The following is a 27,975-nucleotide window of genomic DNA, read 5'->3' on the forward strand; positions in this document are numbered from 1 at the left end:
ACACTTCCATTGCTGTTTTTTGCATGTGCGCACCATCTGAAACTGTTGCGAGAAGGTTACCTTACGCGGGTAAGCAAATTCTTTCACCACAATGGCAAGCTTTACGTTGTACATTCAAGAGCACGTCTAGATTGACACTTTGTACTTTGGATCGTTCTTATCATAAGCGGCATAGAGTTGGATTTAAATCTTAAGTGTCAAGCTTGACGTGCTCTTGACCCTGTACGCCATCGATACGAGAAGAAAAAGACCATGTAATTTTGAAACTATAAAAGGGCACAATATTACGACCCTATATCAACCGAAATAGAACCAGTTGAGACCACAAGTAGTAAATATAGGTCGGATATGGCTTGATATTGAAGTTGAATATAAGAGATTCAAGTATGTTTCTTTAAAGTTACACGGTAAATGACATTAATTGCATTCATTGCTAATCATGAAGCTTTGATATTACTGTCATTTGCTACTAATTAACATTGTAAATTCATTATTCTTTAATTTCGCTTAGTTGTGAAACTTTGTTACATTTTTGGCTCATTTTCCAATGCTGCGAAACATTTTATCAAATTCATAATAACGCAAAGTACACGTGTACCTTATCTTTTCAACAAATACCATTACACAGCTCTCACAGTTCTCTCCGAAGTCTAATAGCTTTTAATTAATTTTTTATCTTGATGGCAGCAATAAAAGCATAGATGGAATGATACATTATTCACCATTTCATCTATGAAGTTTGACAGCGGCATCGATAGGTTTTAAATGGCCGCATAAAGTGAGTGACGGTCTTCACCCGTTGTTCGTTGCAGGTCGAAGTAAAACTGCCTAGTGTTCGCGGTTGTTGTCAAATCATTCGATGTTGGCAATAGTCCGTACAAGTATCAAGGCTTGTTGCAGTTAGTCGCAAATCAACACTCCGAACCGTTGTGCGAGTGTATGTTTGTTGTTAACACTTCGACTTCATGTTCGTTTACTTTTATTTGATTACCTACTGTGTTTGTGTATATTTTAACAGGTGAGTCTACGGTTACATCATCAGTTACGGTTTATTTATCTGTATTTACTTACTAAATTATACAAATTTTATAAACTTTTTATCGTATCTATTTATTTCAGTATATTTAATTCCAATTCTAATTATTTTGTTTATGTTTACCTCATTATTTATTTAAATTCTGCTATAACATATTAACTATATTTGGTGGGTACTATAAACAATTTAAAATAGCTAATTCAAACTGGTATGTTTATATAAAACGTGACTATACTTAATTGTGACTTTCTTTACGTATGTTATGTAGGTACTGGAACGGATTAGTTCCATATAATGAAGTAAAACAAACAAACTACATAATATTTTGTCATACCCACCACTTTGTAGGAACGAAAATTAAAGTTATGTATTCAAGAGGACCTATGTAAATTGTCTTGATCCAGTTTTGTTGGATACATTAAATTATTATTTTATAATTAATTTATAATGTAACCTTTGCAACAGATTTTTCGATATTTTATTTCAAATTTATATAAAAGAAAGGTAATCGTGATAATAGGTATTTCGACAGAGCTTGTAAATAATTTGTGTTGTACGCTATAGGCATTAATTATCAAATTTGTATTTGCGGTTGGAACGGAATTGGTAAATTGTGATTCCGCTAGCATGCTGTAATGCTCTTGCAGACGTGGCCAATTGAGGTGAAGGTTTATTTTGTTCGACGACGTTCACTGTGAGAGGAAGTAGGCACCGTGTCGCTTCTCCAAATAAATTAAACGCGTCCAACTAAATCAAATTATATCTCTAACAAACGCACTTATTTTACCACTATAAATGTGTTTATGGTTTTTATTCTGTAACCTCTATGTGCTATAATTTTTCGGTTTAGAGGTGTCTTTGTGAATTAAGACCTCTGTATGCTCATCATGTCACTCATTTATAAATATTTTAAAATAAAAATTTTGTATGTTTGCCCGGTATGCATTCCATTCAAAGTCCAAGTCTAATAATCTTTATTTCATAAATAAATCAATAAATATGTGTACACATTTATCATTCACTATATGTGTAATTGTTATTTCAAGTATATATACATCGAGACAACCTGTAAGAGCTAAACTGAACAGAAGCTAAACAGAAGCTGAATAACTTTATTATAAAGTTTTTGTTTCATTAGGTAATTTCTGAATATCAACCGGAATCTTATTCCAGAAACGTATACATACATACATTGTCACGTAAATATATTTGTGACTTTGTGAAAACGACGGTCAAGAACAGCTAGTTTATTTTTATTCCGTATAATAAATGTTATGTCTGTCACTATAAAAAAATACTATTCTATATAAATTACATATTTTTCGTAAATGTACCGTGACATTAGTGTAAGAATGTTAATTTGTAAAAGACTTTAATTTCTTTTAAAGACCGATTGTAAATTGTCTTACCACACGTTTTTGCAAGACAGTGTTAGAGGTGGGCCGAACACTCGTATTCGGCCGGTTATTCGGTAAAAATGCTAAACTTTCTGCCGAACATACTTTTGCGGAAAATTATATCGTTTAGGTACATTACATACTTAACCTATTGGTTATTATTACGATATTAACTAATAATACGTACATAGATACAAATGAACATATTTTTTTATAGATTCCTCTTTGCACGTCTGTCAAGACAAAGTGAGAGAATGAATAAAAGTGACAGATATAAACTTAATTCGTTTATTTATTTTAATGTGATTCAAGTCCTTAAAATACATATATTTTAATCACAAATTAAGTAACAGTATATATAGTTATTTGACATGAAAAGAATTGCACAGTTGGTGACACAATTTAAAAGTTAGAATATTCAAGAAACGCATTAAATGAAGGCTAGATTTAGAACGGTGATAGAAATGTAATGCTTTTCCTTATATCTACATGCAATAAAAAGACGCGGGGATGCGGGGGTGGGGTAAGCGGGCAGAAGAGTCGCTCGCTCAACATGCACCGACTTTTAAATTTATAATTCAAGACAAAGCGCGGCAATCCCTACCGAATTATTCGGCCGAATATTCGGTAAAAAGATTACCGAACCGAATATTCGGCCGACTATTCGTATTCGTTGAAATCTCCATTAGGCCCATCACTACTTTTAATATTGACGGCAATATCCTAAAGCAAAGTGCCATTCGTCAATAACCTGTGAAAGTAGCTGGAGTAAACCATTATTACCTGTTTATCCAATTGAGATAAAAGTTTCGTAAGTTATAGTGCCCACACCCGATAATGTTGCATTAAAGGGTATAATATAATCCATCACGGTACCTTAACAAGGACTAGGGACTTGACACGTCTTCAGTGGCATTCAATGTTTAACTGCCTCCGTGGCCGAACGGTTACCATGCCGGACTGCCACGCAGAGGTCTCAGGTTCGATTCCCGGGCCGGGTGTAATTTGTGGTTGTCTGTGTATGTGTCCATGGCACCCGCGACACAGGGTTTCCCTAGTGCGGGGCTATGTTGAAAAAAAAATAATAAAAATATACACAGCTCGTATTTATATGAAAAATATAAAAGTGGAAAAAGTTACTAGGCTGAATGTAATTTGTATATTTTTGTGTGAGTAATATTATTTGATCATCAAAGAAATGAAAAAACAAGTTTAAAAATTAGTATCTAAATTTTATTTTCAATGCTCATTAGTCTTAGTTTTAAGGCACAACATATTTAACCCAAAATATTTATAAACGTATTTTATACAAATAAATTTTTTTTGCATAGCTCAGAACAGATTAAATTATCCATCGATTTACCGTTTAAAAACGTGCCCTTTTCAATATATTTTTCATAATGACTTTGGAATCTTGTCACGGGCGTATGTAAAAATATTCCTGTAAGCCATTGACTTACAAATAAATGTAAGTCAATGCTGTAAGCAATGTATGTGGCTAATAAAGTAAGGAAACCATTATCGATGTTACAATATATTTACTTAAGGTAATTTTACAAGGTAAGTACAAAATTATCGGTTTAATAATAAGTTCATTAAATCAAAAGGAATTTTAATAAAGTGCTTTCGTTCTATTTTAAAATTAAACTAAACTTACGGTTTACTTCGTAATATTTGGTTAAAATCGCACCCTTATAAGGGTAATAAGGCCACATTCGCAAAAGGACAACTTTTTTGACGCATGATCACATATGACATTATTATACCAAGGGTACGTAATGTTGTGTAGTTTTATAATTATTTGTTGGACTTGGAACATTGCTTGTTCTCTCCATGATGCACTATCAGGCCGGCAGCAGAACGAAGCCTGTCGCCAATTTTGATCGTCATGTCCCTGACTATACTCTTCTTGGGAGTCTTTGACCTCTCCTGCAATATGTGTCATGGTTAAATCTATGTATTGTGACTGACGAAGGTGAGGCGGGAATGTATAAAATGTTATAACTATTAATACTAAGATCGAACACAAAGAAAATTTCCTTCGACCTGACAGGACTTGAACCTGCGACCACGCTATACCGTAGCGTCGCTCTGCCAACTGGGCTACAGGTTGAGTCAGCAGAAAATAGAATGTGTTTGTCATACATCTTTATATAGAGTTTTTTCTTGCTTTCAGCGTTATTTTAGATAAAAATTAAATATCACGGTGGTAAAAAACCGTAAAAATCTATTTAAAAAACCAATAATAAGTCGAGTAAGCAACAATGACGAGCTAAGTAAGTTTTCACAAAACGAATTTGCCTAAGTTAATGTTAATAATATTGACAAAAATATGTTAATAATGTGCCAAACAACCACACCAATTGCCTCGGTCTCCAACTAATTCCCTGTACTGTGAGTATTAGAGCAACGGAATTAACTCTGGGGCTCTACCCAGAGCATTCAAACTAGAACCAATTTAAAAAAGTTCGTGTCCCAAACTGGTTCTAACGGGAACCACCAGGAACCTCGTCAAATAGCACCCACAATGTTAACCGCTAGGCTGCCTATGTTGTTGAATTGTTTTTCATAAACATTAGGTACGGATTGTTGCCCAATTTTTAGCAAATCATTATACAGAGTATTTTTTTTTAATGGGACAGTGTGGGGATAATCCGAAATCATAGAATACACAAGGAATCATAAGAACTGTTAAGTCTTTTTTTGTGAAAGCATTTTGGTCAAGCGGGAGCTGTGAAAATGAATAATATTGATCAAAAAATTTTTTAGTGCTGATCGTCTCAGTTTCATAAGGGGACCATTTAATTGTAAGAGACGAAAAAAATCGATAAATACCAGATTCTATCAACATTTTAAAAATTAGTCAACTTTATACATTTTGTATGAGAAATATTTTATGAAATTTGACCAACTTCTGCTGTCCCGATTTTTTTTGGTCCATACAATGAAATGGTCCATACATAAAACTGAGTCGATCAGCGCTAAAAAAGAATTTTGATAAATTTTATTCATTTTTATGGCCAACTCAGGCTTGACCAAAAAATTGACCGTGCCAAAATTGTTGACACAAAAAGTTCCTAAGACAGTTTTCTTGTATGTTGTATGGTTTCGGATTTCTCCATACTATCCCATTTAAAAAAAAAACTGTGTAATATATGTATAATTTAGGAAAATCATAAAACTTATCATTTTGGAGGTTTGAAAACCACAATACGGCCATAAAAAACGTCCATAGTAACTTACCTTAAAGTTTCTTTCAAACTTGCAACTCAATCTTTTTTCGTAATCTTCTGAATCGCAGTCAATCGATGATGAACTTGTCTCCAACGCCTTGTTAAGCAATAAGGTAAATAGCTCAGTTAAATTTTTCGTTATTTCTTTTAATATATAATCTAAACTTAGCGTGATGGCGCAACATAACATCATTTAGGGAGTTATCACACTTATCGCAATAAGCCGGTTGGAAAAACACCGAAAAAGATGTGCGTTTCCGAAGTAAAACGAGCAACGTCTTTTTTGCTCTTATGGTAAGGGCATAAAGATAAAAAAAAACATTTATCTGGCCGGCGTAGGCTGATTCCACGTTATAAGTATGATGACTCTCTAGGTGTGTACTGTGAAGTGTAAATCAATCCTTAAAAAGGGTAACTTCGAAGTATTTGTATCAAAGTTTGTACGGGAACTATTAAGGCGTAATGTAATTTACTTCAAATTTGGTAAAAAATTTACTTGCACGAAGTCGCGGGCAACAGCTAGTTTGTAAATAAAGCTGACATATATTATAAGGATCGTATTCTAGAACTCTACTCATTGCTCAAGTCAGGACTTGAGCAGACTTGAGTATAATTTCAAGCACTGGAAATACGACCCTAATGGCAAGGACTTGAGTATGATTTTCAGTGCTTTAAATCATACTCAAGTCCTGACTTGAGCATTGAGTAGAGTTCTAGAATACGACCCTAAGACAAGTATGGTAAGTCATTTCATACTCAGCAGTAAAGTTTATATGTTTGTGCGACTATCGCGCGTCGTGTACGAACACACACATTCGCATGAATGGCGTATGAGACGACCTAGAACAATAAATACATTATAAGTGGTTAGTTAGTGCGCGCACACGCGTGCCATTTGTTAGCGTAGCGCCTAGTTGAGCTCAGTCTGCCATTTTCGCCACGTTATGTTAATTCTTTCGCGCAAATTCTCTAAAATCGCAGAAAAATATCTTATAGTGCTGTTTTGGACTTGCACCAAAAATTTACCTGTTATTAATTATATAATTATTTAATTTATCTGTTATTTATATCAACCGTACGTCTTATTTTAATAAATCAATTTTTTCGAATAGAATAGATTTTTTTTTGTATTGTAACAAACGAAAGTAAACATTATCGCAGTGAAATAATGGTCGAGTTTTATCTTTTGAAGAACATCTCGAATTTTACACGGAAGTAGCGAATAAAAGCTTAGCGAAAAAATGCTTCATAAGTGTTTTAGTTAATTTCAAACTCAATTGATCGAAATAAAGTTTATTATGCACCGTGTGCGTTAAAGAAGACATCTGTGGACGAGAAGATATTACTTTCTATTCGTACATATGTTCGTCTTTCGTCGTGGTTCAGCTAGTGACCGCAAAATAGTAGCACGTTGAATAAAATTTCAATACAAACGTCGTAATTTGCAATAAATTAATTGAACTTTCAACGATATGCCAAAAGGGTAAAGTTAAAATTATATTAATAGTCCAGAACCTGTTATATCTTTTTAAATTAAAAAGTAGAACTAAACATTATCAAGATTTTAGAAGAAGAAGAAGAACTTAGCAAGAAGAGCTTAGCATTTGTTAGGTGTGTTTGGCGACAGCCATAGATATAGAAAAAAAGGGGAGATACGGTATGGGGGCGTGGTTCGCGTCGCTTCGATATGGTCAAAATGACCATATCGAGGTGACACGCCTACAAACATCGCCACAGTGACATGGCGATCGTTATACATACAAGATTTGAGTTTAACTGCCTCCGTGGCCGAACGGTTACCATGCCGGGCTGCCACGCAGAGGTCTCAGGTTCGATTCCGGGGCCGGGAGAAACATTTGTATGGCCTACATTTATTTCTCTCGTGAGTTTGGGTGTAATTTGTGGTTGTCTATATGTGTGTCCATGGCACCCGCGACACAGGGTTTCCCTAGTGCGGGGCTATGTTGAGTGTGTGCGTTATTATATTATTATTATTATCTCTCGTAAAACGTGAAAATGCCAAGTTGTAGCGATACACCTTGTAAAAATTGGAGTGAAAACAAAAATTTTAAAACCAGTGAGACAACATTCCACCGGCTATTTGCATTTTTAGTTACTATTTCTATTATTATTCAATGTTTTCCTTTTGTCTCCATAGAAATTTCTAGACTCAAATATAGTAATGTTCATTTACGAAGACTGATGTTTATCGACAATAAATTTTTACTGAAATGTTTGAATTTCTTACTATAATTTTTGTAATTAAAGTCCCTAAAATATCGAAGCGAAAAGCGTTCACGTTGATTTCTTTTATTTTATTATTATTAGTAAACATTTTATTTCGAGTAACTTTAACACAACTCATATTTCGGGCAACCGTTTCAATTTCATGTCACTTTGGATGTTGCTGTTGCTTGAAGAATTTATGTGCTTTAGATACATTGACTTACAAATAAATGGACGACGGGTCTAATACAAAAACCACGAAAAAAATGTCCCAAGTCAACCTATTCGAAATTTAAATTGTAATGTCATCGCAGTATCGCGCTGTCAGTCGAACAAATGAAGACTAAAGCGGAGTTTGGCGCTCTGTATACGATTTTAGCGCCTTACAAGTGCGGACACTTTTTAGCGCGGACCCGACGTCCATATAATTGTAAGTCAATGTTTAGATATTTAAGATATTTAAATTCCGTTATACTCGTAGATTAAACGTAGAGTATTTTAAATTTTTAAGTTCTTCCAATGAGTTTAAAATAAAAGAAGTTTGGATTGGAGCTGCAGGAAAATCGAATGATTGGTTTTCTTATTATTATTTCTGACTTTGTTTCAATTTCCATAGCAAATGCATTTAAAAAATAAATAAAATCAAATCGGCTTTATTTTACATGTGCATGCAAAATAAATTAGAAACAATTATAGAAAATTACATAAATCCTTCATAAAAAAACAACATAATTTAATTTATTAAATTCAATGATGGTTCGAGTTTACTCTTGACAGTGACAGCTTCAGCAACCCGTGGTAACGTACAATGGAAAATTGACACTGGCGACTATCGCCTTATTTTTTATATTATTCTTATAAAACTGACACTGGTCCAAGCCTAGTGGCCGCCATTAAGAAAATAATAATAATTTATATTAATATATTAATTTAATAATACACCAGTACCAGTGTAGATATAGTATGAAATTGAAATATTTTTTTTTAATATTAAAAACAGCCACATGGTTTCCAACTATCGATTAGGTAGGACCACATCCTCCGTTGAGTAGCGTCAGTTTAAGGTTAATAAGGTTAACAATTCACGGAGCGGTTTACATCCGCGGCCGCCGGTGCTGCTATACAGCGGTTTTATTTCAATACTTACGACCCTGCAAGTTTGTGCCGGCACGTAGCTGCCGCGGTTGCGGGCACGAAACCATTGCTATTGCGGAACGGACCGCGAAGTTAGTGGAAGTTAATTGCAAGTCGCGCGGTTAATAGAGAACTTACCCTGCTTGCGCCTGCACCACATTGCGCCTGAACCGACCGCCAAAGTGTGCGGGCGACGACGGCCGCCAAACGCGCGGGTCATCGCGTCCTACGCGGTTCTAATAGTACCCCGCCGCGGCAACCGCGAGCAACCGTCTCCACTACAAGCGTAAAACGCGTCGTGAAATGTGCTACTAATTTTACATACTTAACTGTTACATTCTACGCGGTCCCGCGGCAGACGCGGGTGAAAACCGCTCCGTGAGTTTTTAGTGTAACGAAAAATAAGTTTCAGCGCCATCTAACGTGTAATAGTTAGCTATTATACATATACTAGTAGTATTTTTACTAAAACGCCACCTGTTGGTGAATGGTTGAACCAGGATGAAAAAATACTGAAATATTGTAATATAACTCTTATTCAAGTGAATGTAAGTTTAATTTTGTTAAATTTTAAAATTGTTTTACATCGCTTTTACGTTTTAAGCCGTACCCAATCAAAATCTTTAAGTTATAGTAGTAGATAATAGAGCGTAAAGTCTGAATTGCACACAAGCTAAAAAGTGGCGACATCGGTACCCGATCTTACATAGCGTCATTACATATCTCCCCTTTTTTTCTATATCTATGGCGACAGCGGTATAGTAATCGAAGTTTAAGACATTTCCATTGTTTTTTCTTCCGCGTGTGACGAACAACGCGTGTGCATCGCGAAATTATGCGTCCGTACATGCCACGCAGCGGGCGCGCAGACATACAAATCGCGCTGCCATGTTTGTATGGAATTATCACACTTGGCTTATTATACTATGTCATAAAGGTTGCGACGTTTGTCCAATGAACCGTCACAAAAGCGAACGACAGTCGTTAGTCACATGGGCTAACATATATTACTACTAGTGGTGCAAGAGAAGTGTCTTCTAACGGAAACAAATGTCAAACGTAAATCTTAGCGGAGACGGAAACAAAAGCGGATGCGGAAGCAGAAGCGTAAATACTATAAAGATTTAAATGATATAGTTCCAAAGAGGGCTTGTTTTTAGCTTCATAATTACCATCGCTTGGCCGCGGCATGAACGGATCCGCGACCGACCCAATACCGTTTCTAATGGACGGCCAGTGAAGGTCCGTTGACGACAGAAAACGCCAAATTACCATTAAGCAATTGCGCGCGCGCCTGAGATCCATGGCAAACGTTATAAAACTCCGTAACAGTTCTGTTATGAAAGTTGTGGAAGCAGAAACGGAAAAAGATGTGAAAAAGCGTGCGGAACTTCCAACAGTTGCGGAAGCAGAAGCAGAGGTCTGTTGCACCACTATTAAAACCTGTCGCACATGACTACACAGCCAATGATACGAATAGTCTTCATGGTTGGTGTAGCTGCTGCTTATAATGCAGGTACATACATCCTAAATTTTAGAATTAAATATGCATTACGTACCGGTATGATAGAAAGTTTCCGTTCCTCATTTTCAACGACAGCTCCTTCAGGCGATATAAACACGGGGTTTAAGCAGAACCTGTTGTCTTCATTCGCATTGTAAATAAAGAAGGCGCCGGCGACGGACGGGATGCATTTCATCACAACGTGTGTTACGGTCAACAAGGAACAAAAAATCAAAGCAATCACAGCTATTATAGGAGCGATGCTAAGGGTTTCTCGTTTTCTGACGCACTCGGAAACTCTCTCATCATACCTGTATTAAAGAAGAATAAATAAATTTCAAAGTCATCACCGAGAAATAATTAATTAATACAAAATACCATATCTCATTTGCACGTGGAGAAAAAAGTTTCTATTACAAAGTTACAAAACATTAAAGGCTAATCGTCACGGTTGATTTTAATACAAAATGAAAGTAATAATTTCGCCCACGGCGACTGCTTTTATGTATAGAATAATGTATCAATAAAAAGTTTTTTTTTTATTATTGCTTGTACCAAAATGAACGGTTAAAGTCAATTAAATAAATATATTTCTTGCTAATATTTATTTTCAAAGTTTAGTTTAGTGAGTAGCTCAGTAAGAGCGGTACCCACAGTGTGGCAGCAAACGCTGGTTCTTTGTATTTGTTTGACCTTTGCGTCAATAATTTTGAATTTAATACTTGAATGTCGTAGTACTAATGTTAAATGCTATCAATTAGTAGTGTCAGTAGAACTCCTTGTGAAAGAGTTCGTCTAGGGAAATACTGCCATCTTACCTATTTCTGCCGCCTATCAGTAATGTGAGCATTACTGCGTTTCGGTTTTGAAGTATGAGGGTGCTAGTCAAATTACAGGCACATGGGACTTGTCAACTTATTTCTCAGAGTGACGGGTACAGTTGCAGTGCCCATCGAACATCGAGTATATAACCAGAAATAGAGACGAAATAAGGGCCATATATTCCTGGTAACACATTAGCGATACAGCTCTTATAAATATCAACTCCCGTTTGCACTGAAATATAGACAGGCCAACTACTGACCTGTGCGTACGTCTCCGTATATTCCAAAAAATATTCTGTATTTATTGTAATAAAGATAATATCTCTAACAATGCCGTGCTGTTCTATTAGGTGGTGTTGGAACAACAGCAAAACATCTAATTACAAAACAAACGGAATCACATTTCATCGGTAATTAAATATTAAATATGTAATTATGCAATTTTCGTCCATTATAGCAAAGTTCAAGTTAACTGGTCGATTTGAAGTGAAACAGTTGACGACGACCGTCAATAGTTTCGAACTCGGGCTAGCCAATCGGAGCGCAGTTGTCACAGTAATGATATGGCAGAACAGTTTCCAAACAAATTAAATGACATTTCGTCTCTATTTCTGGTTATATACTCGATGCCCTCAGATCTCTGTGATTTAGTGAGCTCTGAGTGGCACTGAACTGTTATTACCACTTGTCTTCATAAAAAAAAATCGAACATCGACTCGATTATATATTTCTACATTTGGACACGTGGAAGCACAGGAATCGAGTTCACATGGATTCCAGAGGGTCAAATTATAATATAATGTAAGTGTGCAATTGAATTTAGTTTTTAGTTTGAACTGGTTGATAATTTGATTGATTTTATTTAATCGTAATTTGATTCTGTTGAACGTTATGATCGTTTTCATTACTAATATAGACTATATTTTTTGTAACTAACATCTATGGACATCGACTGAAATAAACAATTAGAAATATCTTTTGCGTGATGTAAATTACGAATACATAACATGCAGCGAGACCGCAGTTTTCAATTCCGTCACAAGCCACTCCGCCGGTGAAACAAAATATCTTTCCTTCAATAGCACATTTGGTTTCATTAGCTCTGTAACAAATCGTAATACCTACATAATTTGTTATTTTTTAAATACAATAATTTCCGCCCACCATAATAGAGTATTTTGTAAACTTTAGGCATAATATGTAATAAGACAATACAAGTGTGCATTACCCGCCTGTTCGTGGCGTCAATACCTAATGTCAATGTCTGTCACAGCGTAGGGTTGTCACCATAGATATATGAAAAAATGGTGATCACACTATTATTTTAGGAGGCTACAGGTTACAAGACATAATCTAAAAAAATCAAGTGAATCATTACAGTATTCTCGTGCTACATTCAAATAATATGATCAGCGTATGATCATGAAGAAGAATTCAATGCGAGTTTGTATGTAACTATACATTTATAAATAAAAAGAATATGAATATGACACAGAAAAATATTGTAAAAACGAACGCTTCAATTCTAAAATGAATGGCGCGTGCGACCCGCCCTGTGCAACCGTATATACCAGCCGGCCATATATACCAGCCGCGTGGCTACGTTTGTCTTATTATCAGTAATCGGAATTGAAAGAGTTAACTGAGTTAAACTAAAGAATAATGTGGACTTTTTACAAGTCACGGAAATTCTCGGAACTGAAATATAATTTCAATATGCTTACCTATTATTTATTGAAATATATAATACATTGGCGACAAATTGTTATTACCTATTAAGATTTAGTTATATTCTGGAATGTAAAGAAAAGAAATTTTATATGCAATTTTGACGAGTCCATACTAAGAAAACGTTATACTTTAGGTAAGTTAACTTAATTCCGATCACTGCTTAATATACTATGCCAAAAGTTTATATGTATATGTCGTAAATTTTTTGGAAATCAACTTATAGTAAAAAAGGTTTTGAGACCCCATCGACCGACCTAGGGCTTCAACTCCGAAGGGTGCGAATACAAAAAAAGAATGTCACTAGGATTTTTAATTATTCCGTTGGGAACACTAGTAGCTGATATCGCTGTAGGCTAGTGCCTATCTATATCAGTGCTAGTGCACTGTTTACCTACCTGCACGAGTTATTTCCTTCAAGACGCGCGGATGTGGCGGTAACTAAGTAAGAATGGGCCTGTAAAAATAAAGATAAATTTCGAATTAGCTTTGATCTATAATTTATAATTTGCATCGTATTTTGAAATATACGAATACACAGGGAGTCATGGATCGAGGAATTAGAGACATAACTTTAAGTACCTTGTTGTTTCTTAATAGACATGAGCGCCGCGCCGGCGCGCCGCCGCCGTCGATAAATGCAATCGGCGCGCCGTTCAGTTCGATCAGGCGCTCCGATCCGAAAGTGGCGACGCCAGAAAATGACTTTTCTAAGATAAAACTTATTTTTTCTTAAAAAAATGTAGTTCGCGTTTGACCTCCATTTCACCTGATGGAAAGTGACGATGAGGTCGACAATGGATGAACGCCTATTCACTTTTGCCATGAAAAGGCTCAAGTTATAACGTTCAGGGAACAAGTCTGCAGGCAGGGAATTCCACTCTATAGCCGTTTGCCATATAAATGTGGAAGCGTAACGCTTTGTGCGAATCTTTGGAATATCCACAACATAGAGGTGGAACCCAAGTCAACGCCTAGACCCCCGGTGATGGAAAGGGGAATAGCGGAATTAAATCGTGTAATTCCATCGCACACTCTCCGTGATATATCCTGTAAAATACCGATAACCTGGCAACTTTACGGCGGTGTTCAAGGCTCTGCAGCTTCGCCTCCACTAATTCCGAGCCACCTACAATCTTATTGGCGCGGTTGTCAATTGAATCAAAGGTGCCCAGTTGGTATGTAACAGAGCCACCCTAAAGGTGGCAACAGTCCTCCATGCACGACCGAACTTGTGCTTAGTACAGATGAAGCAACTGTCCCTATCTAGCGACTCGAGATGTCCCTATCTACCGACCCGAGAGATAGGGTTTTCCGGAGAGACTACGGGCTCGACGGCAAGCCCAAGGTACAGCGCGCGTCAGAGCAAAGCCCTCCGCCAGTGATCCGGGTCCACCAGAGACGCCCGTCTCTGGTGGACCCGGATTTGGGTATGGACTCGCTGGGGTTTGTGGTTAGCTACATAGACGGACATGTTTGTCTGCCCCGGTTTTGCATGTGTGCGTTTGTCTCGTGAGCAGCTAGCGCGTCTAGTTGAGGGTCTGTATGCGAGGAGACGCGCGGAGCACGTGAGTTGCCCTTTAAGTTGGAAGCTATGTCCGGACATTGTCGAAGGACACTGCGACTGGCAACTCCGGCACTAGCCCGGAGAGCTAGAGGACAAGCAAGATATCCTCCGGTCCCTCTAGCCGCTTAGGTTATTGGGAACTGGAGAGACCTCGTTTTTCGGCGTCGGGAAGTGAGCGTGCCTTACAGCTCCGCCACCAATGAGGAAATTTGGTAGTGACGGCTTAGCGGTGGCAACTGCTAGTTGTGCAATGCGCAACCTACATCCTACATCTCCGGTACCTACCTGAAAAATAGGGAGGGTACTGTACGTGCACCCGGGGCGGCTCACCCGAGGCACTAGCCTCTCGGAGAACCGGATGAAGTCAAGTAATAGAGGTCTGTGAGAACCCTGTACAGTGGCTGATCTGGGGTCAGAACCTGAACTTGCAAGGTTCCTGTGCGCGCACAGGTTATAGTGTCCTTAGTGTCGTTATTTTCTGGCGTCGCCATTTTCACTACGCATACACAATGTGGAAGCGTGCGCGTGCGTACGATCGGAAAGCCTAACCGTACTGGTAAAAAATTGATTACTATAGAAAATTCGTTATTTTATTTTTTCCTTTGAAAAAGTATTCGTATAATGGTTTTTATAAAATCGAACACCGATATACAAATTCGTTTTAGGGTCGCTCTCGCGCCGCCGAAACGCCGCCGCCACCGACACTATTTTGTCGGCGCGCCGCCGTCAGTTGGTCTATCGGCGCCCATGTCTATTTCTTAATCGACTTCAAAAAAGAAGCAGGTTCTCAATTCGTCTGTATTTTTTTGTGTGTTTGTTACGCGATTACTCCGATTTTTGAGAACCGATTGCGATGATTATTTTTATGTTGGGAAACATGTCCCATTCAAATTTGAAGAAAATATTCCACCTCAAAAAATACAGTTTTGAATTCCACCCACTTTCGGTTTCCGTTATCCGATTCCTGCCTTAGATAACTGTCTCCGTGGCCGAACGGTTACCATACCGGACTGCCACGCAGAGGTCCCATGTTCGATTCCCGGGAATCCGGGAGAAATATTTGTATGGCCTACATTTATTTCTCTCGTGAGTTTGGGTGTAATTTGTAGTTGTTTATGTGTGTGTCCATGGTACCCACGACACAGGTACAGGACAAGACACAGGTTTTCCCTAGTGCGGGGCTTAGTTGAGTGTGTGCGTTATGTTTAGTGTGTTATTTAAGATATTAAATAACGCTTTAAATAAACACAGCAAAAACGAGTAAGCAAACTTTTGAAGTCAGTTTTTTTAAATAAAATACGTTATAATTATAAACTTATAGTCTAAGTTTTTATTTAATTGATATTTAATTATTTTTTATTTGAAATTACTCCACTAGTTTGTTATAATTATTAATATAAAGATCGAATACTTAGAAAAATTAACGACGAAGTACTTTCATAGATTTCTCATAGATGGCGCCACGGCCAAAAAGTCGTTAAAAAACCAAGTACAAAGATACGACAACAAGCAAATAGAAAAATTCGTGAGGTCCGCTTGTTCGTTCCGTGGCTTAGTTGGCCATGCGTCTGGCACGGTTTACTAGAAGACGTCGGTTCGAATCCGGCCAGATCGAAGGATTTTTTTCTAAGTGTTCGATCTTTGTATTAATAATTATAACATACTTATAACCTGTTTACACAAGAAACTAAGCAAAAGGGTAACACGTACGTCAATGGCACAAATTCTATGAACTTACGTTGATATCGGCGTTGACGCTACTGTTACTCACAAACCGAAAACGCACTCTACCCGTCATATACAATTTAAGTAATTTTGACGGATACTTTTTATATTCCACTTGGTCGCAGATCCTTATACAATGCTCCTTTTTGAACACTGCGAAGGCATTCGGATTGATTTCGCAGCTCACCCCTAGTGAATTGGGATACTTTATGACTAACAACAGGTAGACACCTTTGCTTTGATCTGTGACTATATCTACACGGCATTGGTAGTCTATTTCGTCTATTGTTCTAAAAAGCTGGAAGTAATAAATTACCATGTTACAATACAATAAGAATATTTTTATACCACACATAAACCTTACGTCCTAATAGATTATTATTTATATAATAATCAATTCACTCAACTAAGTGAGTTCATTGTTATAGGTATAAGGACGTTCTCTTTCAGACAACCTTAGGGTAGTAGGTAGAGTATTTGTAATTTATTTATATAGTTACCTACTATATGAAATGCACTTACTATTAGCAATTTTATTGCGTGAATATGTGAAAGACGTATTTATGAGATTTCTGTTTGCTTTAGACAAGAATTTGATAATGTTCCAGTAATTATTAAAAATATCTTTGAAGCCCCGTGTAGCAGACTGTATGAATGGGGTAAAGGGTGGGTGCGAACAACGAGTTAGCTAGACCAAAGCAAACGTACTTACAACTAATTAATTTATTAGAAAAAACGTATAGCTTTCAAAGTAAAACAGCACACAAAAAGTGAAGAAATGGCGCCAAAAACAGTCACGTTTAAATTTAGAATTTATATATAAAACTAAAACTTAAAGAAACTATAAAATATATACAAAAGAGATTTGTAGCGACTGCTGTGATTCGCTACACCCTGGATGTTAAAAATTAAAGGCAAAACATCGAATGTAGTTACATCCTTTATGTCTTACAATTTTTATTTGCATTCAGGTCTCGGGTTCAATTCCCGATAAACCTGATGATTGGTGTGGTTGTTTGAAAAAAAAAAACCAAATTATTCCTCTAAACACACTACCGCACTATCGGGTTAAAACCCATTAATGCTCAAAATCGAGGGCATAAACTATTTCCAACAAAATATTTATTGTAAATCGAGTTTTGTTCAAATTAAATGATGTTAAAAATATGTTTATTGCTTTCTGATCTAGACGATTCGATTTGCTTAAAAATCACATTGAAATAAATTAATACAAAAAATCGTCAGAGATCAGAATAGACATGCTCTTGAATCGATAAATCCTTATGTGCATCCTTAGTAGAGAGAATCCACAGGATTGGAAGGTGGGTATTGTGTGGTGTTGTATTTTTTTCGCCTGGGTATCTCTGAATACAATACGATAATTTCAGAGTGGTATTGTCCACTGTATCACCTTGAAGTTTAGTAAATTATTTCCATTCTGCCTATTACGATCTCTGATTATATGAGTCATTATAAAAACTTGATGAGGCCGCGACAAAGAGCAACCAACAAAATTATAGGTATTATTCTAATTCCATGTTTTTATGACTACCTTTACGGTAATGACTCCAAAATTGACTATTTTGCGAAAATTGTTACCAAGTACACTTATTAAAATTGAAGTTACCTACCAAAGAAATGGTATCAGACAATCCCATTCCGAAAGATAAATCGTATCTCAGACTTGTGGAGAATACACACTCGTTGCTTATATCCAACGGCTGATAAAGTAGCATAATTCCTTTTCCTGCTACGAGAGGCCATATCGAACACAAAATACACCAACATAGGTGTCGTGCAACCATTTTGAAATAAGTAATCTATGCAGCCATGAACGTGGATTTACACACCACTCCGCGACTATTGCTACACCGTGAGATATAAAACTACGTCTTCCTTTGTGATTGTTTGCGTAAAATGTTCCTTGCCTTCCTTTCTGGCAATCATACGAAGGCATGACCACAGAACCTCCTCACATGACTACCTAAACATAATATTTATTTACTAACTACAACAATATCATTTTCAATGCTGACGTTTACCTATAAACCCAGCCAGTGTGTCAAAAAGGGTTAAATATAATTACCTCTAGTTACTGATCTCTTAGACAGGTGTGACTGCTTCTTTTTATTATCCCAACATTTACACGGTTACACGCTCTGTGGTCACGGATTAACTGGACAGCGACGGCTAACGGCCTATAAGCTGTTGTAAGCTAGCAATGTAACTTACCTCTACTTCTGCTTTCGCAACTGCGCCACTTACATCTGTTTGCGTTTTTGCTTCCTTAACATTTATATCGGAAGTTTACAACGTTGGCGGGGGATCAAGCGAAAGCGCGGTATGATTGGCGGTGAGACGCGTGTTTATAAGCAATTTACACAGATATGTCTGTTCATAGAGTCGTCTCTGGCCAGTGAATTCGTGACGATGGAGCGTGTTCCGAAATATCGGGACAATACGAAGAAGTTATAATACCGTGGTAAAATAAGCTGTTGTAATAATTTAGCTAAAAACCACGAAAATCTTAAAATATTTAGTTAAGCATACTTGCTTAAGGTATTAGGTAAATCACTACAAACAAAGTTCCCATATCGTATTTACATCTGTTTTTTAAAGTTATTTTAAACAACTTTTTCTTTTCATTCCTTTCATAGAGCGCTGCGAGAGACGACTGAAGCAGACGACGCTATTGGTTTCTATGAAACTGTTTGAAATAGATTGGAGGCAACTGGAGGCAACGTCACACTGTCATTTTTCCTATTTTAGAGGTGGGTTTGAAATACTTAGTGTTTAACATATGAAATGACACTACATTTAAATCTAAGGCAGCCCGACGTCATTTCCACCTTGTCGATTCAGTAGTTTGAAGCGTTTGCAATGCAATGCGTCGCCGCGCTCGGAACACTTGCAAACTGCAGAGGCCCTGTGGTATGTCCCTTGGCACATGTAATGGCACTGTAATAAATTTCATTATATTTTCCTGACTTTTACACCATTAAGACAATAAATTGATTTAGTTGTTAATTTTTAATTTTGGTCGTTTATTTCACTGCAGTCTAGATGAGTTCTACAAAGAAAAATCCAGATGGAACGGACATAGAATCAAAAACGAATCACTATGGTTATAAAAAGAACTTCAGAACAGCCTTACCCCAGATCCTTGCTGTGAGTGTAAAGAATTTGCTTTTGTTAGGTAAGAGCCTTTTGTTTTTTCTTTTTCTTAGATCTGTTATATAAATTCAATAGGTAAAATAATATTTCTTTCCACTAAAAAAAACAATTGTTCAAACAAGCAAGCATTGCTTGTTTGAACATTTGTTTTTTTCTCTAAATAACTAAACCGAATACGCGTGTGAGCAAAATGTACCCGCCATTGTAATTTAAAGTCATTGGAATATTTTGACAATTACACGGTTGAAGCCAGGGTTGTTCCTGATGCAGGTTTTTTACACATCTGCGGACGCTGATATGGATGCTGATTTTAAGTATTAAAAAAAAACGCGTAAAATCTCGAGGGCAGCAGCAGTAATAAACAGTATCTTAACACAAAACTAATATGCTAAGATACCTACTTCAATAGCACAAATATTTCTGAACTATCGTCAAAGTCGCTTCCATAGATGCACTTACTCCTATAACTGTTAAATCTGGATACTGAATTTCTACTCTACTTAGAATTTCTAAAAAGGAAAATAAATTATACCCTACCTATTCCACCTATTCTTATGGGCTAGTAGGTATGCATAAATTGTAGTCTTGTGTATTTGATTTCATGTGTTTTTAACACATGGAATATGTGCACACTTGTGATAATTTACGACTTTTTTATTCATCACTTATTAGTTACATTACAAATTAACTTAGTGTGTGTGAATGTACGCTATCAAGGACGAAGTATAACTGATATACGTGCGTTTAAATTGTCGTAAAGTGAATTATTCTGCCCTTATCATAACTAACGCAACCGATATTTTTAGCAAAATTAAGTTATAAAGAGACTGGAATCCGTGAGACGACATCTACTACCCTCTCTAATCGGTTTTTTAATATCTTAATTAGTTTTAGTTTTATTGTTAAGAGTCGATAGAACCTCGCCTTGAATTTAAATTTTTCCCGCACTAATACGGTTCATTTTGCTTGGGTCGAGCGGCCGGGACACTGGCTTTATTATAGAATATTTTTTTTTTTATGAAAAAAGCCATTCGAAAAAATTATATCGTATTATACGTCTTCAGTTGATATAAAAATCATTGGTATATATGTAAAGCTGTTTTCTTGTAAAATTTCGAGGTAAGTTTGTGTTTATTTTCTATTGTAAAAATTTTAGGAATAGTGTTTTCACACCGTATAGTAATCAGTATATTTATTTATCCACAATTTTACTACGAAGGGATTAATCCAACAATCACTATTAGGCTCAATTAAATTATGCCGGAACGGAATTCTCGCGAATGCTTGCGCATTCCGCGAGAAATTTAGGGTCGTACCTAGTTAGTACCTTACATAATTGACCATAAAGTTAATTATGCGTGTATAATACCGTCACAAAAATTCGCATCCATTCCGTTTCGCCGCAATATAAATTGAACCTTATGCGGAATCATTAAAAGCCATAATGTTTAGGTGACAATAAAAGTTTAGGTGCATCTCGAACGTTATTATAATACTGCTCAGTACCTTAATTATAATTCTTATGGGAAATAAGTGTTTCATAAACCGCACTTAATCAAATTACAATACAGCCCTGATCATATCATAATATTTGGTCGTACATTGGATATTTATCATCTAAGTCTAGAAATTAACCAGCTAAGTGAAGAGCTAGTTGAGAAACTTTTTGATTTGGTATATAGATTACCTCAAATTTTAACATTGAATCTAAAGTGTCAAGAAATATAGATGATTATCTACGATGTTTTGATATCGACGTTAATGTAAAGAATGTTCTTATGTAACTTTGATCGAGTCTCATAGTACCTAAAACCACTAAATTTTAGTAGCCATATTATGTTGAGTGAGGTAAAAAGTCGAAAATAATCATATTACCCAAGCTTATTAACTTCTTAAAAAGATCTCAGTGAATAGTCACTTATAATACATACTTGTACATACGTAATACCTAAACCATTTGTTCAAAAACAATAATTATTCTCTGTTTTCTTCCGATAAACTAAATAGAAATATTCACGTACCCATACGTGGAATATTTTTGCTTCATATAGTAATTTAAAAAAATGTAGTCTACCTTCATTTGTTTGCGTGATGTTATTTTTTGTCTTTGATCGGAAGGCCGAATGCGAAACGAATGAGGACAAGGTCATTCTACTTTGGAAGTTCTTACAACTTATCAACTTAATTGTGGTAATCGTGAGTTAATGTAATATGAAGAGAGTCTGCGGTTTGTCAATAATGAGGTATTCCTTTAATTGTGTCTATCCGCTAAGGGTAATTGTTTAAACATTGTATAAGTGGGGTATAGTGTCAGAAGTCAAGTCTGAAATTTGTGTTTTTGATTAAACGCACATCTTGTAGTTAGTCAAGCTTGACACCTTGGATTTTCGACCATTCTTATTGCAAGCGGCATAGAGTGGAGTTCTAGTTTTAGAACTTTATTCTATGCCGCTATTTAAGTTTTTAAATAGATTAGACTTTATTCATCCAAGACACATATATTTGGAAAACCTTTAGAGTATGGGTATTTTTTTGAAACTACATGATATTTAATTTTTTTTTAAAGTGCGCATTTGACCTCCGTCCGTTATTACCCAGGATGATGTAAGAGGTAATTGAAATTAAAAAATCATCCTAATTTCAACGGGAAGACAGTTTCTCGGTACGACTAGTTTAGTGTCCAGTAATACCTCAGATAAAAGTTCCAAGCAGACTAAGACTGCAGCACTAATCAATATATTTCAATTTATCCTAATTACCATTATTGATTAATAATACATTTATTTTAATAAAAATCATATCCTTAAAATAATGTAATGTTTTAAATGCATGTAGCGTAAATTGGACAGTTGCTTGGAAAATTAAAACTAAGGTACCTATTTAATTAATAACTTTTGTAAGTACATATACTTAGTGAAAATTATAGGGTAGTTTGCCTTGTTCGGACTTTACAATTTCAGTCAACCATGACGATGGGACCTGTAAAAGGTCCGAAACGTTGGTTTGTTTAAAAAAATAATTTAAATCTTAAGACTAAGTGTCAAGTTTGAAGGGCTCTTGGCCTTGTACCTCTCTCTCATGTAGGGCCGAAATAATATTATGTAACTTTGTGCATATGATGATTTTGATTTTTAATGTTGAGGAAATTTTGTTCACTATTTTTTTCTAAAGAAGTCTATGTTACTTTTATTTACAGGATATGGTATGACTTTAGGTTTTCCTACAATTCTAATACCTGCCGTAAAGAATCCAAAAGAAGGAGAAGTATTAAAATTAGAAAATTCAGAGATATCATGGATAAGTAAGTACCCATAAAAATTTTGTTACGTTATTTATGTGAAGACATTTTTAATGGGTTAGCCAGAGTCTGTGCGGTTTTTGCCACTAGTATAACATTAAAGAAAAAAAGAACTTTTTTTTAAATGTTACATTGTCTATGGTCATTTTGAAAATAATGTTTTAACGCGCATCGAGAATATGCGGGATAGTTTAAAGTTTACTATTAATGGGAAACGCCCAAAAATGATGTTCGTGAAAGTGTCATTGTTCATCATAACAATGCCAAATAGATCTTTATAATGTCTTCAAAAGCGATTGCAGTTAGGTTGTGACATGTTACCTCATCCACCGTATTCTCCTGACATAGTTTCTTTAGATTTTTACTTTGTATCAGTTTTTTACACAATGGACACCAAACGACACTTAAGAAGTGTAAGTGTGTATTGTATTTCAAGTAAAATTAGGATTTATTATGAAAGGGGTAATCTAAAATTACACATAAGATGGCAAAAGAAAGAAGAATGCGGCCAATACATAATTGATTAAAATTTGATATTTATTTTTTAAATGTTTTCCATTTATGCTTTAATACCGCGCGGGAATTTTGGCCAACCCAAATTTTTAATATGGCTTCTGGATTTAGGTACCCACTAAGGATACCACAAGCTTAATTACATTGTTTGTTTACTGCAATATGTTGAAATGTACCATATCAACCTGTCTGTGACACAAAATATACAATTACTAGAATAATCAAAAGTAAAAAACTACTGAGTAGGAATAATTGATTATATCGCGGAAACGATAATGAAGCTATTTAATAAGAAGATGGTAGGTCACGGTCTTGTTATATTATGTATTACAAAAGCTTTTGCATGATTTGTTCAAACGTTACTGTTGAATGTAGGCATTGCTCTAACCTTGACAACACCTCCTTGACAGTGAATGACTTTCAGATACATATTTTCTAATATGCAAAGGATGCTATTCTAAATTATTTATAAATATCTCGATATTATCGATCGACGTCTGTTCCGAATGATTGATAGTTGTCCGGATTTGCACTGGTACATTACCATTTCTACTAATACTAATAATAATTTATAATTCATTCATTTAACTTACCGTTTAGTATAGCGTACTATGGCAGAGGCGAGAGTCTAAAGTATATAGCCGAAATGGATACTGATATGCAATAACGTGCCAACCAACATGATAATAGTTTCGACAAATTTTCACCCAAAAATGTTTTCGTAGTTTGGCTTATGGGTTTATGTCACCTGTTCTTACATTTTTTTAATAGTTGGAGGTTTCAAATCACTTCGTTTATGTTTGTAAAATGTAAACGAGACGACAATCTACAATTTGGCATTAAAAACTTAATTAATGATAAATCTCAGATAATAGTAATAAATATGTCTCAATAATAATAAATGATAAACTATACAATTGTTCATATCACGAATATAGAAAAATATTTAGACATGTACGTGGTAGAATACAAAAAAGTTTCAAGGCCGTGACACTACCATCTCAAATGTTACATAATTCCACTGTCTGCATTCAATCAAAATTCAAAAGCTACAAAAAACCTGATATAAAAAAATACACTGAATTACTGTAAAATAAATGATGGGTAAACTTCGACTGATTCAATGCATTGTTTCAGGTTCTATCAATTTGATTGTAGTGCCAATAGGATGCGCTCTCTCTGGGATAGTCACCACCCCATTGGGACGTCGGCGCGCGATGCAAGTGGTCAATTTGCCTTTCGTCATCGCGTGGTTAATTTTTCACTTTTCTGTAAACACTGCTCATCTCTATGGTGCTCTGGTTTTAACGGGATTGGCAGGAGGACTTTTAGAAGCACCTGTAAGTACTGTATATAAAAATAAGTGTTTGAAATGACCATAAGTAAAAAAAAACTTTATTTAGTCTCAAATATTAACATTTCATGAAAGGTTGAGATCAAAGTACTTGTATAAAGAGGTCTCGCTCGCACCTCTATAATTGGTACGTAAAAGTTATGCAACAAAATGGAATATTACAGAACTATAACCTTTTAAGTATTATACAAAAATGTTGAAAATAAAATTATAATCATTATAGAAAAACTATAACTTTACTTATAAACTGAATACTTTGATACCTATGAGTAATATGCAAGTATGTCTGTGTGTGTGTATATATGTATGTGTTAACAAGATTTTTATTTTATAAATTGGCGAATGAGTACCTAAGTTTTTAACTGCACGATAGGTTTCGGCTTACGTAATATATACGACGAATTGAATGTATATATATATATATATATATATATATATATATATATAATTACATTACTATAAAGAGTAACGTTTGAGAATGAGTATCCCAATCTTAACTTTTTTTACACTAGTTGACTAACTTATAAACAGACTAATTCACTATTACGAAAATGAAACATTTTATGACATCATCGACAGAAAGAATGGTTTCATCACACACACTTCTACAAAAAATGAATCAGGCTAGCGACGAATGCGACCGCTCATTCGGGTCGGTGGGAGCGAAATATCTTCTAACCTACCTCATTTTTGTGTTTATTAATGGCAACATGATATGCAGCGGTGTACAGAAAAAATGTTAATAGGTATATACGACACTGTTATATGTATTTTTAACTTATTATAAGCTGTGTATACAAATAAAAAAAAAACATTTACGAGGTGTAATCCTTAAGTATACCCTGGTGATTATTCCGTAAATATAAGAGATATCAAAAACTTTTAAACTGAGAAGAAAAGTACGAAAGTTAAAAAAAAAAGTAGTTAGTGAAACGACACTAAACAACTTTTTGAAAATAACACTAAAATATCCAAAATGTTAACGTTAAACGTTCCCATACGTTTAATATGACATTTTGTAGAGAGGCTTTTGTTTCGAACAAACGTACCTAATGTATACGAATTTAGCCGACAAAATGAGATTTTTTTGTGAATTTCCAAAAATGTCACTGCTTAAAACAAAATGTTATTTAATTATTCACGATGTTGTAACCTAAATACTTGAATTAGTAAAAATTGCAACGGATACTAACCCGAGGATGAGAAAAAATTTGTTGCACTGTTTGGTGTTGAATACTGCCGTCCGCTAACTAAAAACGCGGCTATGTGACAAATTTTTTTTTTGCAATATCGTTAAAAACTCTTTAACTAATTTTAACTGTTTTTAAAAGACAATTTTGTCATCTATCTTTTGCTATTTGAAACAGATATTTGACCATTTGTCACGTAGCCGCGTTTTAATTAGTAGACGTCAGAATACTAGGGAAGCTTTTATTAATGTAATTATTAATAGATTAAAGGAATTGTTCTTAGTGTTCAATCTTTTGTATATATACTTATAAAAAAGTAGTGGAGTGATTTCGCATAACAGAATCATCATGATATCCAATAAATTTAAATTATAATTAAAAGTGATTTATAATTTGTTGCGTAGTGGTAATTATTGTTAGTTGTTACCTGGTTATAGCTATGTACAAATTTGTCTATCGGACGTAAGTTATTTTAAACATTAGCGGAAACTGTTTTGGCTAGTGTTTGTTTCATGTGTGTTAAAAATGAAATGTGTAATAAATAAATAAAAAAATAAAAAATAAAAAAAATACTATCCACTTTTTTTGGACATCATGCATTATTGACGGTTGCAGGTACTGACGTACGTAGCAGAGATCACACAGCCACACCTCCGCGGAGCACTTTCTGCCACAAGCTCCCTGTGCATTATCATTGGTGTCTTCACACAGTTCCTTTTCGGGATATTTCTCTACTGGCGAACAGTTGCGCTCGTTAACATCACTTTTGCGGTATTTAATTATAGATTTCTAACAAAAATGCTTATGTAAAAATTCTGTAAAATGGTTATCACTAATTGCAGGTTTCTTATCACCGTACTCTGTGATTCCTGATAATAGGTACGGTAGTAAGAAATTTATAACTCGAGAAAATCGTTTAGATTTGCATAACTTCATGGTTTCAATTGCAACTACGTGGTTCTATTACTTAATGCTTTGAAATCGTGAAAGATTTACTTGATTTAAAATTTATTGTAATTTTTTTGTTTTATACTTTTAGTAACTCATGGTGTAAGCCTAATAAATAATGAGTATTATCGAATAGTGCCAAGGCATTCATTTATTTTAGTTTTTATTTATTTTTAGATATTGGCAATTGTGATGCTATGCTTCGTCCCAGAATCTCCACATTGGCTAGTCTCGAGGCAACGACATGAAGAAGCTAAAAAGGTAACGAAATTTAGCTATTTTTTAAATGAAGCGTTATTACCCACCAATACGTAGGCTACTAGTTTAAAACATCGTTAGATATTTAAACATTAACAAACTGGACTACAAGTCAATGTTAATAAAACCGTATTATGACCTGAAGGTGATCAGGGCAAATAAAGATTTCCTTGCTATGGGCTTTGTGACCTTTAATAGTTTTTTCTGCAATCTGTATAAATATATATATGTTAGTATAGTATAGTATAGTATAGTATATATATATAGACATACTTGTATCACATGAAACCATAACAATAATACGAATTAAGCATAAGAAATTATGGTATAATTTTGTTCGTTGAAGCTTTACATGACCTCAACGTCATGACGTTTCTTTCGAAACGTCATTCTGCAGAGTCGATTCTCGTGGTTCTGGAGGTATATTTATATAGATGCCTATAGAGTCTTTTTGTAATATTCAAGAACAGAATTTTTTGTAGAGTTTACAATGGCTGCGTGGATGGACAAACTCTGCAGCGGTTGAAAATGAACTTGATGACATTAAGGCTTTATACGTAAATGAGAAAGGTAGGTTTACCTTAGTAAAAGTGTTATTCCTAAATAACAGTTATATTTCAAGCGCGTTAATAAGTATTTAAGTACGTATGTGTGTAAATAATATTTTATTGATTTAATTACTAACAGCCTTTACCTACCATGCAATATTAACTTTACCAACTGGTGTTTTAATATTCCATGGCGTCTCTATGTACAAGTGTTGTTAAAGTTTTGTTTGCGATCGTACTCGTAATTGTTTTTAGTGGTGTACTTATTGTGCCATGTGTAAATGATAAATGCTTACACTACCTTACCTACCATGCAAT

General features: G+C 35.2%; 2 protein-coding genes across 5 annotated transcripts in view; one reads left to right on the forward strand and one right to left on the reverse strand.

Annotated features, from left to right (window-relative positions):
* Window positions 1–911: 911 nt before the first annotated feature.
* LOC113239932 (facilitated trehalose transporter Tret1-like) overlaps window positions 912–27,975 on the forward strand; it is a 37,746-nt gene continuing 10,682 nt past the window's right edge. Inside the window, exons 1-8 of one of the 2 annotated variants that reach the window (XM_026477107.1) lie at window positions 912–1,018; window positions 19,032–19,145; window positions 19,433–19,570; window positions 22,745–22,849; window positions 24,497–24,699; window positions 26,519–26,674; window positions 27,029–27,112; window positions 27,592–27,679. In XM_026477107.1, coding sequence (XP_026332892.1) covers window positions 19,438–19,570; window positions 22,745–22,849; window positions 24,497–24,699; window positions 26,519–26,674; window positions 27,029–27,112; window positions 27,592–27,679 — 769 coding nt within the window. In that variant the 5' untranslated portion in view covers window positions 912–1,018; window positions 19,032–19,145; window positions 19,433–19,437. Of the gene's footprint in view, window positions 1,019–18,783; window positions 18,941–19,031; window positions 19,146–19,432; window positions 19,571–22,744; window positions 22,850–24,496; window positions 24,700–26,518; window positions 26,675–27,028; window positions 27,113–27,591; window positions 27,680–27,975 lie in introns of those variants that run through there. The other variant, XM_026477098.1, reaches the window with a different exon arrangement.
* On the reverse strand, window positions 3,656–18,180 carry LOC113239946. Of its 3 annotated transcripts, XM_026477120.1 has the most exons (7): window positions 18,006–18,166; window positions 16,388–16,672; window positions 13,481–13,539; window positions 12,361–12,456; window positions 10,586–10,841; window positions 5,677–5,763; window positions 3,656–4,362 (listed from the first exon to the last, which is right to left on the reverse strand). In XM_026477120.1, exons 1-7 carry the CDS (start codon window positions 18,108–18,110, stop codon window positions 4,231–4,233), a joined length of 1,020 nt encoding a protein of 339 aa, XP_026332905.1. In that variant the 5' UTR covers window positions 18,111–18,166; the 3' UTR covers window positions 3,656–4,230. The 3 variants fall into 3 exon arrangements, with proteins under 3 accessions (XP_026332905.1, XP_026332914.1, XP_026332923.1); XM_026477129.1 differs by lacking the exon at window positions 5,677–5,763 and having other exon boundaries at window positions 18,006–18,180; XM_026477138.1 differs by lacking the exon at window positions 12,361–12,456 and having other exon boundaries at window positions 18,006–18,178.

Source organism: Hyposmocoma kahamanoa, unplaced genomic scaffold (assembly GCF_003589595.1).
Source record: "Hyposmocoma kahamanoa isolate Upper Pololo Valley unplaced genomic scaffold, ASM358959v1 100021, whole genome shotgun sequence".
NCBI classification, from domain to species: domain Eukaryota; kingdom Metazoa; phylum Arthropoda; class Insecta; order Lepidoptera; family Cosmopterigidae; genus Hyposmocoma; species Hyposmocoma kahamanoa.

What these genes read in the sequence shown, in the direction of transcription:
- LOC113239946 (XM_026477120.1), bottom strand. Translation starts at nt 18,110, where the DNA reads ATGCTACTTTATCAGCCGTTGGATATAAGCAACGAGTGTGTATTCTCC. An exon ending in GAAGGAAATAACTCGTGCAG is followed by an intron (nt 12,457 to 13,480) that starts GTAGGTAAACAG and finishes GATTTGTTACAG; the next exon opens with AGCTAATGAAACCAAATGTG. An exon ending in AACTGCGGTCTCGCTGCATG is followed by an intron (nt 10,842 to 12,360) that starts TTATGTATTCGT and finishes TCTTTAATACAG; the next exon opens with GTATGATGAGAGAGTTTCCG.